General features: G+C 39.1%; 1 protein-coding gene across 1 annotated transcript in view; it reads right to left on the minus strand.

The window, feature by feature from the left end:
* The window catches only part of LOC133990423 (microtubule-associated protein 4-like), a 92,301-nt gene that overhangs the window by 47,884 nt on the left and 26,279 nt on the right, over window positions 1–18,138 (minus strand). Inside the window, exons 3-6 of the mRNA XM_062428737.1 lie at window positions 8,433–8,519; window positions 7,482–7,559; window positions 6,575–6,805; window positions 3–413 (exon numbers count right to left, since the gene is read on the minus strand). Of these exons, the coding sequence (XP_062284721.1) occupies window positions 3–413; window positions 6,575–6,805; window positions 7,482–7,559; window positions 8,433–8,519 (807 nt within the window). The remainder of the gene's footprint in view (window positions 1–2; window positions 414–6,574; window positions 6,806–7,481; window positions 7,560–8,432; window positions 8,520–18,138) is intronic.

Consider the following 18,138-nt stretch of genomic DNA (forward strand, 5'->3'; position numbering starts at 1 on the left):
ACCAGAGTCAGCCGCTTTGGCTTCTGTGGCCAGTGTGGGAGAGTCAGGCTTGTGGGGTGCTCCCCACTCCTCTGGAAGTCTTGCCCGACTCTTACCCTTCCTGCCTCTCACTCTACCCCCTCCTCCACTCTCTCTGATCTCCCACTCCCAGTTCTCTTCCTCGTCCTCATCCTCCTCCACCTCCTGACCACCTTTGTCCTGCATCCCATGCTTGTCAGATTGGTTGATGTTATTCTGCTGGCTATCCAAGAAGTCGTAGACCTCGTCGCGGCCCTTCCTCTTCTTCTTCCTCCGTCTCTGCTGTTGCTTGCCAGCCTCGCCCCCCAGTCCCGCTCTCTCGGGGCTGAGGGGTTCAGAGGTGGAGGAAGAGGGACTGCTGTCGTCCACTGAGCCGCTGGGAGAGAGGATGGGAGCTGCCGAGGGGGGAGGGTTTTATAAGAGGAGGAACCAACCACATACTGTGTCAGAAAATCACCTGCCAAAAAGCCGTCAGATTGTGGTTACTGTAGATGTTTCTTGCTACATCAGGATTCATTTGCTTCGAATATGCAAACTTTGTTCATACAATTTGAAGGAAGGGAGTTTTTGGAATTCCTAGTAATTGAAGGTTGATTGTTGGTCGTCAACTGTCACTGTCTGAATCTAGAATGCTGATAGACAAATTGAAGGACAATACTTTGGATTAATGTATACCTAGCCTAACAGGGTGTCCACACAAGATGCATGTACACTGTGCTCAGTGTATGCTAGTGTGGTTAGTTTTCAAGTTGCTGCAGAAATAGATCCCTATGCAGTTAGCTACAATGCTTAATCTCAGGGCCATTCTCAGAATGGCAAGTTGAAAAGTGCCATAGGAGACATTTTGTTGGACATCTCACGTGTCTGATGGAACAGATCCATTTTTATCAATATAGTTGTCAACACTTGCACTATAACAGCTCACGCTTCATTCATGCTATATCGGCTTAGCTGCCTGAAGCACAAAAATATGCTATTTTCTTCTCTTGTACACACATAACACTGTACACACAGTGATATGTACTGAGCTGTGAGTATGCCTATTAACAAAAGTCTTTAAGGGAAAATAGAACTGCTGCGGCTGGTGAGCTGCTGACACCTTGTGTTCATTAGTGTCTCAAAGTGTAAGAGACCATGCTTACTGAGAGGACAATGAAGTCCTTTGGGCTCTTTGTCCATATAAACATGAGGTGGCTGGAAGTTTGATGTGATCTAGTTTCTTTGTCAAGAGCAAAAGTACTTACTCTTAAAATATGTACACTTGGAGATGCCTCAATCTTTAAATTTTAAGAGATCTGCTTCTTGATCCCATTGACAATCATTAATTGAACAAAGCTTGGTTAAACCTCTTCACTCAAACCTTTTTACTTGCATAAAATGTTCCCAATTCAAGTCAACATTACGATTCAAATGCAATACAAAGGCAATTCTGTGCTTTATACATACAAAACTGATGCATATCAACGGAATATCTAGAGCCCTGACTGAGAATATATTTCATGCCTCCTCAAGAACGGTGCAATGTCACTATTGCAGATTAAATTATCTGGAGTTGGGATATTGCAAAAACCTACTGATTTTTTCTTGTAATACACACTGCTGAAAGACAAGACAGAAAAGGGTTGGACAGGAAGGACATGCATTGTTAAATAACTTGTTAAATAACTTGCCAATTTAAAATTCAAGAGAAAGAGTCTCTTGTAGTGTCACTGTGGAAAGACATTTCCATACTTTCAGAGGGAATCATCTAATTTTGACAACTGTCATTGTAGCCAGACATGGAGACATGATGAGGCTGGATTGGGGAAGCAACTTCAGACGGGTACTATGATACTGTTAAGTAATGAGACGTAACATATCAGTTTCAAGCCATAGTAACCAAAGTCTGACTGCTTTTATATTCTTTTTGACACAACCCAACATTTTCATCATATGTGATGTATGTGATGGTGCCTGCTTTTATAAATGCATTTGACCAATACTGGTTTTACTCACCTGAACTGAATGCACAAAGACAATTTACATAATTATAGGTATTGCTTTACATAATTATACAGCAACTCATGGCTGTCACATAGCAGGGAAGTGGCTCCTTCACATCTTTGCCAGGGTGAAACTGGCTTGGATTTACCTGGGAAAAGTGTGTTTATTCAAATGTGCCTAATTGTCATGGGAACTTTGTAGGATCAAGGCCAGAAGGTATATCTACAGATTGTATCTATAACAAGGGGCAAACCTTGTTTTAAGATCCCTTCTGTTTTGGGAATTATGGGCTCATACTTCATGAATCCCACCAAATACAGTAAAATACAAGTAAATACAAATTTAAGAGTCTGTTGTCTGTTACTGGTCCGGTTAAATTCTGAAAATTCTGAATGGATTCTGGGATGGACTGTTTTTAAAACAACACTTTTCAGTCAAACAATAACTATATGATGTGATTCTCTCCTCCTGAAGAAATGAGGTTCATTCACATTTCACATTTGAACATCATCATCATTATCATCATCATACAGGGGGCAGAGCTGGTCTTGTATAGGAAGCAGGCACATACAATGGAAGAAACAAACACTGAGAACAATATAGTCAAAAGGAAACTACACACGGTAAATAAGCGAAGTGCATTGCAACAGTCTAACATGCATGATTAAAAATAAATGCATGCATGTCTGAAGAAACATAGCACACATGCAGAAACATTAAAATGAGCAAGAATTTCATGTTAGACATACAGTATGGAATGTGTTACAGATATCAGGGATGAAAATGATGCATGCGGGCTTTCACAAACAAACAAAACAATATTCAGCTTGCACTGAAAGTATCCCTTCATTTGTCTGTTCCCACTATCTTCTCTTGTTTGGAGATAAAGTCATCACAGTTGGGTATGGCTTTTTCCTCTGAAGCCGTATTTTAAAATGATTACTGACAAGCACTTCATCAGCTCAGAAAGACCGAGAGACAGAAAGATAAACGGATAGATAGAAACAGACAGATAGAGGGAGAGACTGGGAAATAAACTCCCTACACAACCCTCTCAGTCTGCTCATCATGTCCTCTTCCTTTTTTAGTCGTCTCAGCTTTCATCCCATCTCCAGCTTGCTATTCATTCTCACATCACTGGTTATTAATATGGATCTAGAAAAAAAGGTGCATCCCCCTCTAAATCTGGCACCTTTCCCTGCATTTTCTAAATTGAAGTTGCTATTTTCTCCCTGTGGCCTCTGTTGCTTCCCCAGCTATAAACAGCTCGAAGACGAGATGAGGAAGGGGCATTATCATCTATATTTAATGTAATAAGGTATTTAATGGGAGTACATCTTAATCTGGATTCTGGCAAAATGCCAAGAGAAGCATTAATGTTGAAAATATGGCTGCCTCAAACACATCGCCTGTGCAGAAGTGCACTGCACTGAAATTTCATGCAAAGGGTTTCATCTCAATGAATCCTATTGGCACCTGCACAGACGGGAGAATAACTGTTTAGAAAATCTAAAGCACAGAAATATATACTATGAAATGAGATAACAATGTTTGTCTGAGATGAACATATCATCAGTGTCCAAATTAAACCCTCAATTTTATTAAAACTGTTCAACAAGTTAAGGCCAATGTGAGTTATTAACAGTGTCTGGAATAACATGGTTTAGTACTCAGATTCCTTTTTTTTTTGTAACAAGTAATGTAACACGTTCGTTTTGATATTCAAGTAATCAGTTATTTAGTTATGTTTTCAAATAAGCAATTATTTCTTACTTTTAACATATTCTTACTTTTTAACACTTCTTGGCAGGTAGCTACATACAGTACTAGTGAAAGATTACACACTGTAACCAGGAACCAGCAGATATGGCAACCTAATAAGTATAAATAATGCTGCTTTCTGGTGCTGTCGGAAATAACGCAATTACTCCTCAGATAGGCTACTTTCAACTTGACTAAGGCTTTTACGATACTTTAATCGTCAAGACTGGGGTGTAAATCAAACATAAATTGTATAAGCATAATATGTGCAACATGCATCATCTGGCGTTAAAATGTATTCGCTCAACCGAACTTAAATTTGCTTCATTACCAAGATTTAGTTAGGAACATTATAGGACTTCCGAGTTTTTGCGGCTGGCCTGGCAACTGGAGTCTTTGTGCTAAGCTAACAATAACACACTAGCATACATATTAACTCTACAAAGATAAAACTGGTTTCAATTTGAACAATTAATGTAATAATTGCAAAGCCAAAGTACTTTAACGAGTTACTTCTTTCAGTAGGTAATGCTTTAAGAACTTACTTTTTAATGGCAGTAATATTTTAATGTAACAAAATACTTTATGAATAAAGTAACTTTTTTAAAAAGGTTTTTTTTCTGCTTCATTAGATACTCAGTGATGTGATACAGGAAAAAGCGGAAAGACAACAAGAATGTACTACTCATACTCAATTCACCAAACAAAAACGTAAAGATATTAAGAAGAACTCAGCAGCTATTAAATCAACTAGATTAGACAAAATGTTTTGGGGCTTATCCATTGCAACAAGGCTGTCATAAAACATGCCTAGCATATGCTAAATGCCTTCATTTGTTGCCACTGACATCAGAGGGGATTGTAATAACGCTTGTACTGCATGCAGTTATATATATTTCAAAGACTGTGCTGATATAGGCAGCTTGCAGTGATGATAAACTACAATTTCTATATTTCACACAGTGTTTAACTCATCGTTTTGGTTTTTCCGTTGCACATATCCACTCTCATCCACGTCATTTCTAGCAGCAGCAGGCAGATATTTTCAGTTCAGATAAACCCACTGTACACGGGACACTACTTGCCCTGCACCAAACAGCCGACAGACAAATTAGCATCTAGCTGGTAACAAAGTTGAGTATTTAGCAGTCAAAGCAAGGATATTTCCCTCAGGAATTGGTGGAACCAGAGCTAAATGGAGAGGAAATACTGAACTTACTGTATATTTATCAAGAGGGCAGAAACATTACTCCAAATGAATGCTAACGTTGCTCTGTGTCTGCTCAATGTGAAAAAGGCAATTCTTTGCTAACGTGTTGAAAAAGGCTGGATTTGGTTACTAAACCACACATTTTACTCTTAATTGTTGTAATCCAGATTTATATAACAGGACTGACATAACTGCAACTATGTTTGCAGGTATTTTGTGTGACATAAGCGTTAGCTAAACTGAACAGCAGCATGTGGTTATGTCACTTTAATCTCTCGCTGAATGAAGTTACTTTTAGCTACATGTTTAATTTGAAATGACTAAGCAAAATGTGTATCAGCCATCACAGCACATGGACGTTTCTATAATGGCCGCTATCATGGGGTGTCGAAGCATTTGTGGTGCCAGATAATGTATTGTCATCTGTATCACTGATGCATCATATGTGAACTAGAACAGTAACTGTTATATAAGAGCCAGCCTGTACTGCTAGCTGACTTTAAGCTAGCAGGGCTATCTTTAGCACATTAACTAAACAGAGGGGAGAAGAGCTAAAAAGTAAAAACCCTGAATAAAAGCTGGTTAAATGTTTAATAAGACCTGCACTGCGTAACTCCTGCTGTTAAAACCTTTACTTGCGTTATTTTTCTCATGTAAACCTCTATGCTAGGAAGAGTTAAGTACTGACTGAATGTGAAACTATGTTCAGATGACATCATTTCCGGCCCCGCATGCATTTCTACATTATAGTTTCCAACATGTAGACCAATTAAAAAGGAAGACTAAACTGTCCTTATGGTCCTATCCTCTTGTGAATTTGTGTTTTTGTTGTTCAGCAATCACAAATTCAGTGTACAGTATGTTCAGCTGTTATTCATTAACAGCTATTGACTGTTAAAAACATTAAAAATTCATGATAAAAGGCTACTAGATTTCATGTGGTGCACTAACTTTCCTGTAAGCTGCAGTTTTCTCCTCACACTGCAGTAACTTTTGAATACATAAAATATGAAGTTTGCTCGTTAATCATTCAAAAGGGCCTAAGCCCCATCTGTCCGACAGTCCAGTTTGTCAGCAGATAAGAGACAGTAGCAAGTTGCACAGAGCAGAAAGCCACATAAAAGCAGTGATGGAGCTGTTCCATCTGCAGTGAGAACATCTAGAAAAAGACTGCCCTCTGCTGCAGAAAGCATGTCCTTTATGATCATGCTGTTACTCTCCTCCTGTCACCACCCGCCCCTGCTGCCCTGCTGCAGAAAATAACCAGGCCAACTGTTTAAAACAAGATTAGCATGATATTCTAGGTTTCATTTTGTTTGAAATGTCAGATAAGATGAGGATTTAGATTGAGTTTCCTGATCTCCACACTCCTTTATAACTGTATGACAAATTCAACCAGGCCTAAAGAAAGCAGCTGAGTGTTTCAATGAGCCTGGAGGTGACAAGTAAACTCACTCAGCTGAGATTTAAGTCTAAAAAGGTTTATGAAAGCCAAAAAAAAAGATGCTGTACTTTTAACTCCCTCCTCTTTCCTTATTCTCCTGACTCCACCCTCCTCTGCTGCCCCAGCATAACCCATGCAACCAACCCTCTGTCTGATACCTGTAGTGTGATCCATAGATTGGATTCCTGGGCCACCGGAAGAAAATGGCTCACTGGATTTAAAAGGGCTGCTTCCACTGGTAATACTGGTGGTTTTGGATTCCATACCAAACAGGCCTGAACTCTTCTGGGAGTCCATAGCTGAGCCCATACCGGACTGGCCGAGAGCAGAGCCCATGCTGGTCTGGAACGGTGGCAGGTTGGTCCCACCCATCCCAGACTGAGAGAATCCTGGTGGGGAAACAACACACAGATAAATCACCAACAAACTCACATTCATTCAATGTCACACTAACACTGTACTGCTATCATGCATTGTATCACCCTAATTTGAAATTGTACATACTGCTGCATTATATTTTAATAGTAATGTGATAAAGGTGACTTTTAGGTGACTATATAAAGGCTTGTATAGATGCAAAGTTCTCAAAAGATGAGTAAATGTGTTCATAACATCTATGGTTCTGTGCTGAAAAGACAAAGTTCAAGGCTGTGGACATGAAAACCTAAGAAAAAGTTGAAGATAAAGATAATGCTTTATACAGCAGTACACTTTTAGGTCAATATTGCATGAATTCAGCATGTAAATATGCCAAATTGGCTACAGCTCTGATGTGCACCTGTGGCTGGTTTTCCATGGTCATGCCATGCCAAACAATATCAAACAAACAAACAAACAAACAGAAATACAGATTTTTCAGAAATTAGGTTAAAAAAATGTATGCATTTCTATCATTTCTACATGCACACAGAAACACAACATCTGTAGTTAATAATGAAAATCCAATCCAACCATGGCTAGATTCAGATAATCATCAAACCATGTTTAATTAATGCTTAAGTCATGTTTATTCACACGTTTCTACTAAATTAAACCATCAAAAGGAGGTGACAAAGTCAAGTGGACCTAGAAATGAGTCAGTCATGCTGCTGTCCTTTGTCTTGTTCTGGCTCCACTGATCTGTCATCCCACCCATCGTAGGACCTGAGAGGCACAGAGAGAGAGACGGACGGACAGACAGAAGAGCAGATAAGATAGACGGGCAGCAGCAGATGGACAGAAGGGAGGAAAAAGAGAAAAAACAAGTGTGATCAAGGGAAGAGATATCAGAAAATCAAAGAGGATGGCAGGGGGGCAGGGAGCTGGAGACAGAAGCAAAATGAGGGGGAGGAGGAGAGGACGAGCAGGAGGAAATGAAGCACTGGGATAGAATATGAAATATTCACCTGTTTATCGTTGCATTTTAAATGTGCGCATGAATGGAAACACCAACAATTCATAAAAATGCCAGAATATATTTTTTGCATACTGCTCTCACACTCAGTTTATCCATGGACACTCTTTCGATTATATAATTATATTGTGTACATTAATGTAACAGTATTCAAAGATTTCCAATAATTACTGTTACTAATATAATGTTATTTTTGGATATATGGTTCATATTGGAACAACATTTAGTTTGATATTGACTGATAGAGGGCGCTAATATCCTCTGCACAAAAAAACACCCTGCAGCCTGTTGCACCAGCTGAACTTAAGTTTGATCCCAAGCTTAAGACTAAAGTTAGTTTTATACTGCATCACTATAATTTAACTAAGTCAACCACAATCAAAATATTGTTGCATAAAGTATTTAATGTGCAGTGTCTTTCAGGGACAAAAAGAGACTTCAGAGACATGCAACTGACTTCATTAAAGATAATGTATGCTGTATGCTGTGAACTAGTTAACATTAGATACAATCCCATTCCCATGTCAAGTGAACACAGCATAAAATCATACTTGTGTAAATGGTTAAATACTGTAGTTGGCAAGGTATAAGCTGAGTAATCTGCACTCTCCCCAAACCCTCACCAGACAGGTAGTCAGTGCTGAAGGCAGACTGTCCTGTTGGGTCTTGGCGTCCCCCTGATAACATTGACGATGACATCATCCCAGGACCTAAAGGTAAGACAGATAAAAAACACATCATATCACCATCATCACCAATTAACATATGAAAACATCATGATTCAGATTCACATGATCTGTTAATGCTACTGCTCAGTATTCTTTATTTGTTTAACCTTCACAACAACTTTCCCATAGAACATGTTGCCCCTGAACAAAAATATGTTCTTCTTTTTATCATATATGTTGTGCTCCAAGCTTTTCATTGCCAAGATAACATTTTTAAAAAGTATCCTGGCCTACATGTTTCTGTCAAACTCATAGAGGATCCTGCAGGCTAAAAACACTCCACATCATGAGACACATTAAAAACTGGTCCTGAATCTGTCTGTCTGTTCCTCTGCTCTGTCAGCTGTTTGCCCATCAAACAGGTCCCGCTTTCCAAAAACCCGCCTCTCCAGCCTTCCAGTGTGTGTGTGTGTGTGTGTGTGTGCGTGTGTGTGTGTACATCTTTTGACAGTGAGGCAAGCAGACACAACATGTCGCCGAAAGGGACTATCACCATGGTTACGCAAGAAGAGGACGACAGCATCTGCGGTTCCCTGGGCAACGCTCGCTTTTGGCGGATGAGTCTTGGAGGATCGAATTACAAACAAACAAAACAGACTCACACATGCACACGCTATTAATAAATATCAAAAATGATTATCATCATTTTTATTATTATAAGTAGAAATAGTGAATGTAAGAGGTGGACGAGGACTGAAAAGTAAACAATCAAACAGATGATGTAATATATCATCTGAAGGGAAGGCTGGTACTGCCACCATCAGCTATACATTATATTAAGTAATACGATAACAAGTCCAGTATGCCAACAACTAAATACTACCATCAAATTATAGTTAAGTACTGCTTATTATATTGTCTCATTGACAACCACTTAACCGTGTCACATTCAAAAGCCAGGGTGTAATATAATGAGGCCGTTTGTTCACTGCCAGAGCAGAATCATAGCAAAAACCTCTCTGACTCTGTGCCAATGAAAACTCAAGAGTATAATCTTTACAAATGTGACACTTTACAAAGAGCTATTGTAATGGACTGCACTAGATGATGCAAGTGTTGTTTTTATTTGCGTGTATGTCAGTAACATGAGTCGAATGAAGCATTAAGCCTCCCTTTTCCCACCAATCCTGACTTTACATGTTTATTATTATTTATAATAATAATGATAAGGTATTCCCAGTTAGCCTGATAATCAGATTGAATCATTATTTTGTTTTATGTCATTCATTCATAGTGGCTCATTTCTATTTGGTGTTGGGGTAAAGTTCTTTTTAAAACAGGTGTAGTAATATGCCAGTTTAAGGGTTATTTCCTTATATCAATGTACAGCAACCTGTGTCACTTTCATTTGCCTGTTCCCCGTTTTGTGGCTATTTGTCACTATTTCAAAGATGTATTCTTTGAACCCATTTCCAAAGGTCTTATTGGTCGTTCTTCCATCCTGTGTTGACTCAGCACTTTAATTCTATCTGCCATTTCAACTTCCTTCGGTAATTCTGTCTCAACCACCGATTTCCTTCAGTGACTCAGCTTCAAGCGTCAACCTCTACAATTACCGCCATAAAAAGACACTTGAAAAGCTCCAATCATTCAACTCTTCCTGTCCCTGTCGGACTCTTTATATGTACAATTGGATTATAGTTTATTTCCTGTGCATGAGTCTGCTGCTGCAACACAGCCAGTATTATACAATATGCATCTCTCCATGGTGCTGAAATACAAGAGTAGCCTACATTAAAACCAATGCATTTACACAGGGACATAACATATACTAATAATTCCTATACCAACACATTTCAACAGTGTGATTACTTCCTGTATAGCTGAACAGTTACAAACAGTTATATATGATGATGGAGTGATTTACACTCGTTTACAAGTTGTTTTCTATCAGATGTGTGCAGGGGAAATGAGGACACGTATTTTTGGCACTGGGCCAGTATCAGTGTTTTGGAGGATATCATAAATAATTAAGAAGCTAGCATTAACTGTGAGTTTAGGCACGCTCCATTTTTTGGATCCATAACCGTAAAACATCTGTGAATTGCCGAATTTATAGTCAGCTGAAACCACACACACACACAAACATGCATATGTATACACACACACACATTTACTAAAGTCATTTTTAGGGTATTTGCACAGACTTTTTACATTTATTTCCTGGAGACTTACCCTAACCTTAACAACTGACCCAAAAAATCAGTGTTTTACCAATTGGGGACATGGCTTTTGTCCCCAGTCACACAAGCTGTCCCCAATCAGCTGTTCTTAAGTCTGGTTTTTGCTCCCTAAAGTGCCGCCCCCCCATCCACCCACACACACTTCTCTTTTACAATCACTCTTCAGCTATCAGTGTCTCCTTCAGTGTCATGTCTGTTTCTCTTCATTATTGTTAAATTTCACCACCATCTCTTTGTATTCCTTGTTTTGTAACTGCTGCATATGCAATATGTATTATTTGTAATCTGTTTAAGGGAATCACAAACTGTTTCAATCTCAATAAATCCATATCAAATTAAGCTTGACTCATTAGCATCAACATAAACACATTCATTCATTTAGGAAGCTGAAATTATTTTGTTTCTGACTTTGTTAATAAGAGATCATGCTTTGTCAGCTATATGCCAGATGGTGAATTACAGTTGTCAAGGAAACACAGCGCCACATAGCTGTTGAATTCATTCAAAAGCTCAATAGCTCAGTCTTTAGCTTCTGTTTGCTGTTAGTGGGTCCAGATGTTTTCCTAACACAGCTGTCAATCTTTATACTGATGTTTTAACCAGTACAAAAGATGCTGATGTTGGATGGAGATTCAGGTCCAAAGTAACGTGTCCAGTGTTATATAGATAATCTATACAGGCCCAGAGTTTAGTTCATTAAACAAATGACCGTTCAGGTAATACTGGCAGACTGTCTCACTGTTCTCAATGAATGAATCAACTATAATCTGGATGCTTCGCGTGTAAAAACTTTGCTCTTTTCATGTCGCTTTCCTCTTTGATCTTGTCCTCTTTCTCTCTCTCTCTCTCAGACATCCCCCCCCACGCACGCACACACACACACACGCACACTTACGCACATATACAGTACATGCGTGCATGCACCGCCACGACCCAGACAGTCCTTTGAGGACAGCAGCCAGTATCAAGCCTCAAGGTCAAACACTTTCTTTTTTTCAAACTGTATTTTTATGGCATTTCTGCATCACCGGACTGGAAGCTCTTTCAAACTTGACTCGCAGCAGTAACGAGTCAAAACATGCGAGTGGGGAAACCACCACCAAAATAGCTTTTTTTTCCATTTCATAGTTTGAAGGAATACAGTTTGATAGGCTGACCACTCTGCTGGAGATTGCCAAGTCACGTCACGGCTCAGTACTTAATGTCCTTTAGTGTTTGGTAAGATGCAAAGCTGACCTTCTCCTTTTATTTCATTCATATTCAATTGATATAAAAGGAAAATGCTTAAGAAAAGAAGCAAGAGGCTTGAGACTTGAGGTTTTTGTATATTCTATTCAAAATGTGAAGACAGAAGATTGTAATGCTTTTGAAAGGGGTTTCTTCTAATGTTTAACACTTAGATAGATTTGACAAAAAGGGCATGTGCTTTGAGAGAAATGTGAAGTGATGTAAGGAGATGATTCCTTTCAACTTCACTCCACTCTAATGGTCAAAAGTTGGAGAGGCCAACGGTTCTGGAGGTGTTTTTCCCCCATTCTGTATCCCTGTTTCAAAGATTTCTTTAAATGATCTCTTCAATGTTACTGAACATAGAAACTCAGGATGGTGCTGGACACTGTAATGATCCAGTGGGTTTATAATATGACCATCAGACAGCTAAGACTACTACAATACCCATGAGCAATAAGCATAGTTGCTGAATGTACTAGATTAAAAATGAGCTGGTGAATGTATACTGAAATTTACGAGAGAGGGGGGGGGCAATATGGATACAAAGCTATATTACAGTATGTGTTATTTTATAATATGATATTGATATTTACCATGATATAGTAGATATAAAAAATCCATATACTTTATCACACTGATGCACAAATCATAGAAAAATCCAATATTGCCAAATAGTAATCCTGCTCATTAATTTGCACACAATGGCCTTACAGATTATAATAAAGTAATAGAGACCATGATATAGAAAAGTCTTTGATGGTAGATACATGTATATCTTCATAGAGCTCACTCATACTCAAATATAACCTGGATTGTGACTGACGTAACTAACAAACACAATAAATGAAAGTACACAAAGCTTGTTTAAAGGGGAATCCATCACAGTCTGTTTACTCATCATAAGGAATCTACTTAGCAAGTGAAAACAGCTGTACCACTCTAGTGAGGTCATCAGGGTTACCTTGGATGAGGTTGAGAGACTTTTGAACAGGAAGCTTGCATCGCAAATTGGATGCAGTGAGGGTCAAATTAAACACACCATCTAGTTACATTATGGGAATTAGAGGATTATAGTACGGAGCATGACCCGTACTACAGATTAAAAGTCAGGATGCTTCTGTAGCATCCATCTTGACCATTCCCTTTTAAAATCTGGCTCTTACAAGTCCTCCCTTTCTGTAGCAACACAATACTACATGTCTAGAAGATGCTGACTGTGATGCTAAGTCAAATCCAGGGGTCATTACTCTGGAGTGGGTAGGGGATGCTGAAGTGCACTAAAGTGATGATTTGGTTACAATAACCACCTAGACTAATCCCAACTGCACTTAAGATCACAGCAAGAGTACAACCTGATGATGGCAGTCTACCTCTGGGCTAACCTGCTGCTTTCTATATTTAGATCTACATCATATGGATCAGTTACAGCTGGTCAAAAGTTCAATAACCAATCATTTATTTGAATTTAAATGTTGCTAATTTTCAAAAGGCAACAGCAAACTAATTATGAATGACAGGGTTCCTTAATTGGCTCTTTTTGACCTGTAATTAAAGTGCTGCCAATTCTGATATGCCAATTAATAACGTCACGAGCCAAGTTGTAGATTTGTCAGACCGGTGAAACATCACGGTGAAATCCCGTCTTTAATTATTACCACGTTGTCCTTAGCCCGTCCCCCCAGCTCTCTGCCCCCACTTTTCATGCGGCTAAAATTGCCGTGCGTATGTTGCCGACGCTAAAGTCGTTCCACAGCTCTTTCTCTCTGAGTCAAGGACAGGGGGAGGTTAGTGTCAAACTACATCATCCCATCCTCAGTCAAAGCTGTCACTATCTCTGGGGAGAGACGAGCACTTAGAGCGAGGGAGGGAGGGAGGGAGGTGGGGGAGTAGACTGGACTAGACTGGAAAGAGGAGAGGGGGTTGAAAAGTAAGGAAGAGGTGAGGAAGGGAGCAGCAGAGAGGTATTGATACAGATGTTTATTGGCAGGTTACTAGTAGTCTCTGTCTTACTGTGATATTGTTCTTACTTATAAATTACAAATAAATGCAAATAAATGCAAATAAATGGCACCTTTCCCATATTACCAGAGCTTCACGGATTAAAGGACAGTCCCACATTTTTCAAGTGTGTCTTAAAACAGCAGTCAGGTGTCCATGTGAACACTGACAGAACTTTTCCTCACTGTTATCATTCCTCCTGTTCATACTGACTGTTAAAAGATCTCAAAACAAATATATATTTGTATAAAGCCTCACATGAATCATGCCAATAATACATTTGTTATGAGAATGCAGCACACAAAGAGAAATGGGTGTATGTAATGTGGAAAGCAGGAGGGGGATAGATGGGAAGGTAAGTTGAATTTGTTAGTGTTTAGATGATGGATGGAGGGATAAACAGAGAGTGAGCACCCTCCACTAGAATAATGCAAAACAAAATGATGATTTATTAGAGAAAGGAAGGAAAAAGCGAGAGATGTATGAGGTCAGAGCGTGAGTAGAAACAAAAACAGAATGGAGTAGAAAAGAGAAAGAGAAAGAAGATGTTCAGGTGAATGATTCCTCCCTCTGAGTACAGATGTTGCTACGGTCCTTGACGACCGTTAACAGCGTAACAACACACTCCAGATGCTCTGTAATAATGTGGCAATCCCACGGCCATTGAACACATGATGCAAATCCTCTTACTGTGACTGACAGAATGAGAAGCTGGTGGGACCTCTGGGAGGTTCAGGCTCTTTTCATAATTATGTTTTGCACTATAATCATGTATTTTACCTAAAGCACCCTGTCACTGATGCTTTGTGCCTTCAGAATTGACTGTAGCAGCAACCAGAAAATAGCTTTGTAATGTGTGTGTGATACATTTTTCTACTTCTGAACTCTTATAGTAAGTCACTTTGGGAAAAAGCATCTGCCATATGAGTGCAATGTAATGTAATGTTATGGTAAATGATAAATGATAAATGGGCTGCTTTTATATAGCACCTTTCTTGTGCTCCAAACACTCAAAGTGCTTTTACCCTACAAGTCATGTATCTTTGCCCAAAGACACTTTGACATGCAGACTTGGAGCAGCCAGGAATCGAACCGCTGATCTTGTGAATAGTGAACAACCCGCTCTGTCTCCTGAGCCACATCTGATTGGTTGGTTACAAGTAGGCCTGTCATGATGACTAGTTTTATTGGACGATATATTGTCTAACAAATAATCGTGATAATAATGCAAGGGGAGTGCGACAGAGCTGATGACAAGAAATCTAACTAATTACTTGTGTTGTTGAGTTATTTGTAATAATAATAATGATAATAATAAGTCATGTGATTTCTTTTTAAATGTCACATTAATTTGGTCTAAACTGGCTATCAGTGTGTACCTCATATATTTTTATATTCTTTATCTATCCAATTAAAAGACTTGTTTCAAGAGAGACCTGACCAACAGGTTGTCACAACAGTAAATACAAACAACATCACCAGATTATAAGATAACTGTATAATATCCAGTGTATCCATATCACTCACCTTGTGTCAAAAAACCGGAACCATCCCTTTAAGACAAGCCTCTACACTCTTCCACAAAGGCTAGTGCCTGCAGGTTTTTGTTCCAACCAATCAAGAGCACAGGATCTGACCAATCAGCTGTCTGAAGACAGAGATCAGTTGATTAAATAAGTCAAGCCTGGTCCTTTATGGAATAGTTTGGACATCCCTGCTTTAATATGATATTCCACCTGATGTAGTCTGGAGTTCATCACTACAGTACATTGCAGGGATTCTGCCACTGTGTATCAAACTCTCCAACTAAACTTTTGTGCTGTCCAACAACATCCAACAACACTTCAAACTGAGCTAAAACCATTCAGCTAAAAAGTCTGCAGGTCAGATGCTGCATCTCTCAGTGGTTCAAGATGTCACATCTGCTTCATCTGTCAGTCAGTGTGTGCTGTAAAAGCTTCACTTACATCATATTCACTTCTACATAGCTGCTGAACTCAGCACACTCGCATCCTAATTATTGGCAGTGACAGCCAAGGTGTGTGTGTGTGTGTGTGTGTGTGTGTGTGTGTGTGTGTAAGATGACCTCACCAGAACAGAACTGCATGTGTGTGAAGCTGCAATGCACTGCAGTCACATGTTACTGCAGTGTATTGCGATACACACACACACACACTGCATACAAACGCAGACCCCTGCACTCAGGAGAGCAGAAAGCCTCTGATACACACACACTACTGCAGAGTCATTGTGTCTTTACTGACCACACATACACAGAGTATTTTTTAATGCAGAGTCTCTCTCTCTCTCTCTCTCTCTCTCTCTCTCTCTCTCTCTCTCTCTCTCTCTCTCTCTCTCTCTCTCTCTCTCTCTCTCTCTCTCTCTCTCTCTCTCTCTCTCTCTCTCTCTCTCTCTCTCTCTCTCTCTCTCTCTCTCTCTCTCTCTCTCTCTCTCTCTCTCTCTCACATAAGTAGAGTGAAAGCACACACACTGCAGAGATGTGTTATCATGCCTCAGCAAACACAGCTCCATCCCAGCCTGCTAGAAACAACAGCACACTGCAGTTCAGTGCTGCTTCACAGGCCCACTGTGAAGCCAACTTCACTCCTTTCATATCTGCGTCATCTTCAAACACACTTGGCCTCTTTTTTCAAGGAAACCTATATTTTCTTAACATATCAGCACATTAAAAAAACTACATAATGTGCTTATTTGACTACAGATGCTGCACTAGATGTCGGCTGGAACTTTTAATGTACACTACGGTGCAATGTTAGTACTTCAGGTGTATTAATACTTTCAGTTCAACTGTATAATAGATTTTTTCACTTTAAAATCTGTGCAATTACAATTATCATCCCACACAAATGTTACTTTTGTACATAATGTTACTTTTTTTTTTTTTTACTATATATTGTTACTACTATTGTTTTTTATTGCTTATTATTTATTGCTCTTTATTCTTTCTATTTTTCCACTATCCACTTTGCTGCTGCAATACTGTACATTTCCCATCCTTAGGACTAATAAAGGAATATCTTATCTTATTGTTTCAGGAAAAGCCAAAAAAAAAGCAGAAAGTAAAGTCTCCACTATTGGCAACATTGGCAGAGTACTTAATATATAAGAAGGAGGGATATTTTGCCCCATGTTGAGACTCTCAGGCGGGACTTGACGTCAAATCGATATCCATCATCTTTAAAATGCTTCCCCACAAACTTGATGTCTGCATTCTGTACTGTAAAAACATCTAAATGATCTGCTATTATTTCATTTATAACAGGAAACACTAATTAAACTTTACTTCCTTATAAAGCGTGATGTAAGATCCTTAAACAAGATGGAATAAAACAAGTTGATGTACTAGTAAAGGAAGAAATGACATCATTTTAGAAAATACTTGGAATAAGTGGATTTGCATTAAAAACAGGCTGTAATATTCTTACTGAACTGTAACACTGTCAAGAAAACAACAGTTTAAGGATTTAAGGAGATAAATCTGGCCTTCCTCATTATGAATGACCTCAACTGTAGCCAATTATCCTTCAGAACAAACAAGAGCACTGGCAAATCCTTTATCTGCCTCATCACGAAATTCTACTTCATTTGAGAGAGGAAAAAAACGGATGATTAGTGATACTGAAGGTGCTTGTGGAAAGTGAGTTTGAGGATAAAACTGGACAGAACAGATGAGTTTTAGGCTTCCCACTCAGTTCACATCACAGAAGTCAGGTTTTATTTAAATCCTTCATCGTAGCCGCAGCCTTATAACGACTTCACAACCTCCACATTAACAAATGATGAGAGGAAAAGCACAACACTTCCCACTGCGGAGAGAGAGAGAGAGACAGAGATAAACAAGACAGGGGAGGAATGAAAAGAAGAGGAAGGAGTGTAAGAAAAACAAAAGTAAAAGGATGAGACAGGTGGAGAAAATAAAAGAGAGCGGTGGTCAAATGGAAGACAAAAATGAAAAAGAAGAAGCAGAGAGAGACGGTGGAAAACAGTGGGAGATACTCTCCTGTCTCTGACTATAGATCTCATTGATCTCTAGTGATTGTGACATGTACCCTCAGCATCCAAGTAGATATGTCAATATGTCAGTCTGGAAAGCTACTGTGTCAGAAATATTTTACATTCATACAGAATATAGTTCACCTGTGGTCACATCACATTATTGTTACTGTTAT

The sequence above is a fragment of the Scomber scombrus genome, chromosome 11 (genome assembly GCF_963691925.1).
Source record: "Scomber scombrus chromosome 11, fScoSco1.1, whole genome shotgun sequence".
NCBI lineage: Eukaryota > Metazoa > Chordata > Actinopteri > Scombriformes > Scombridae > Scomber > Scomber scombrus.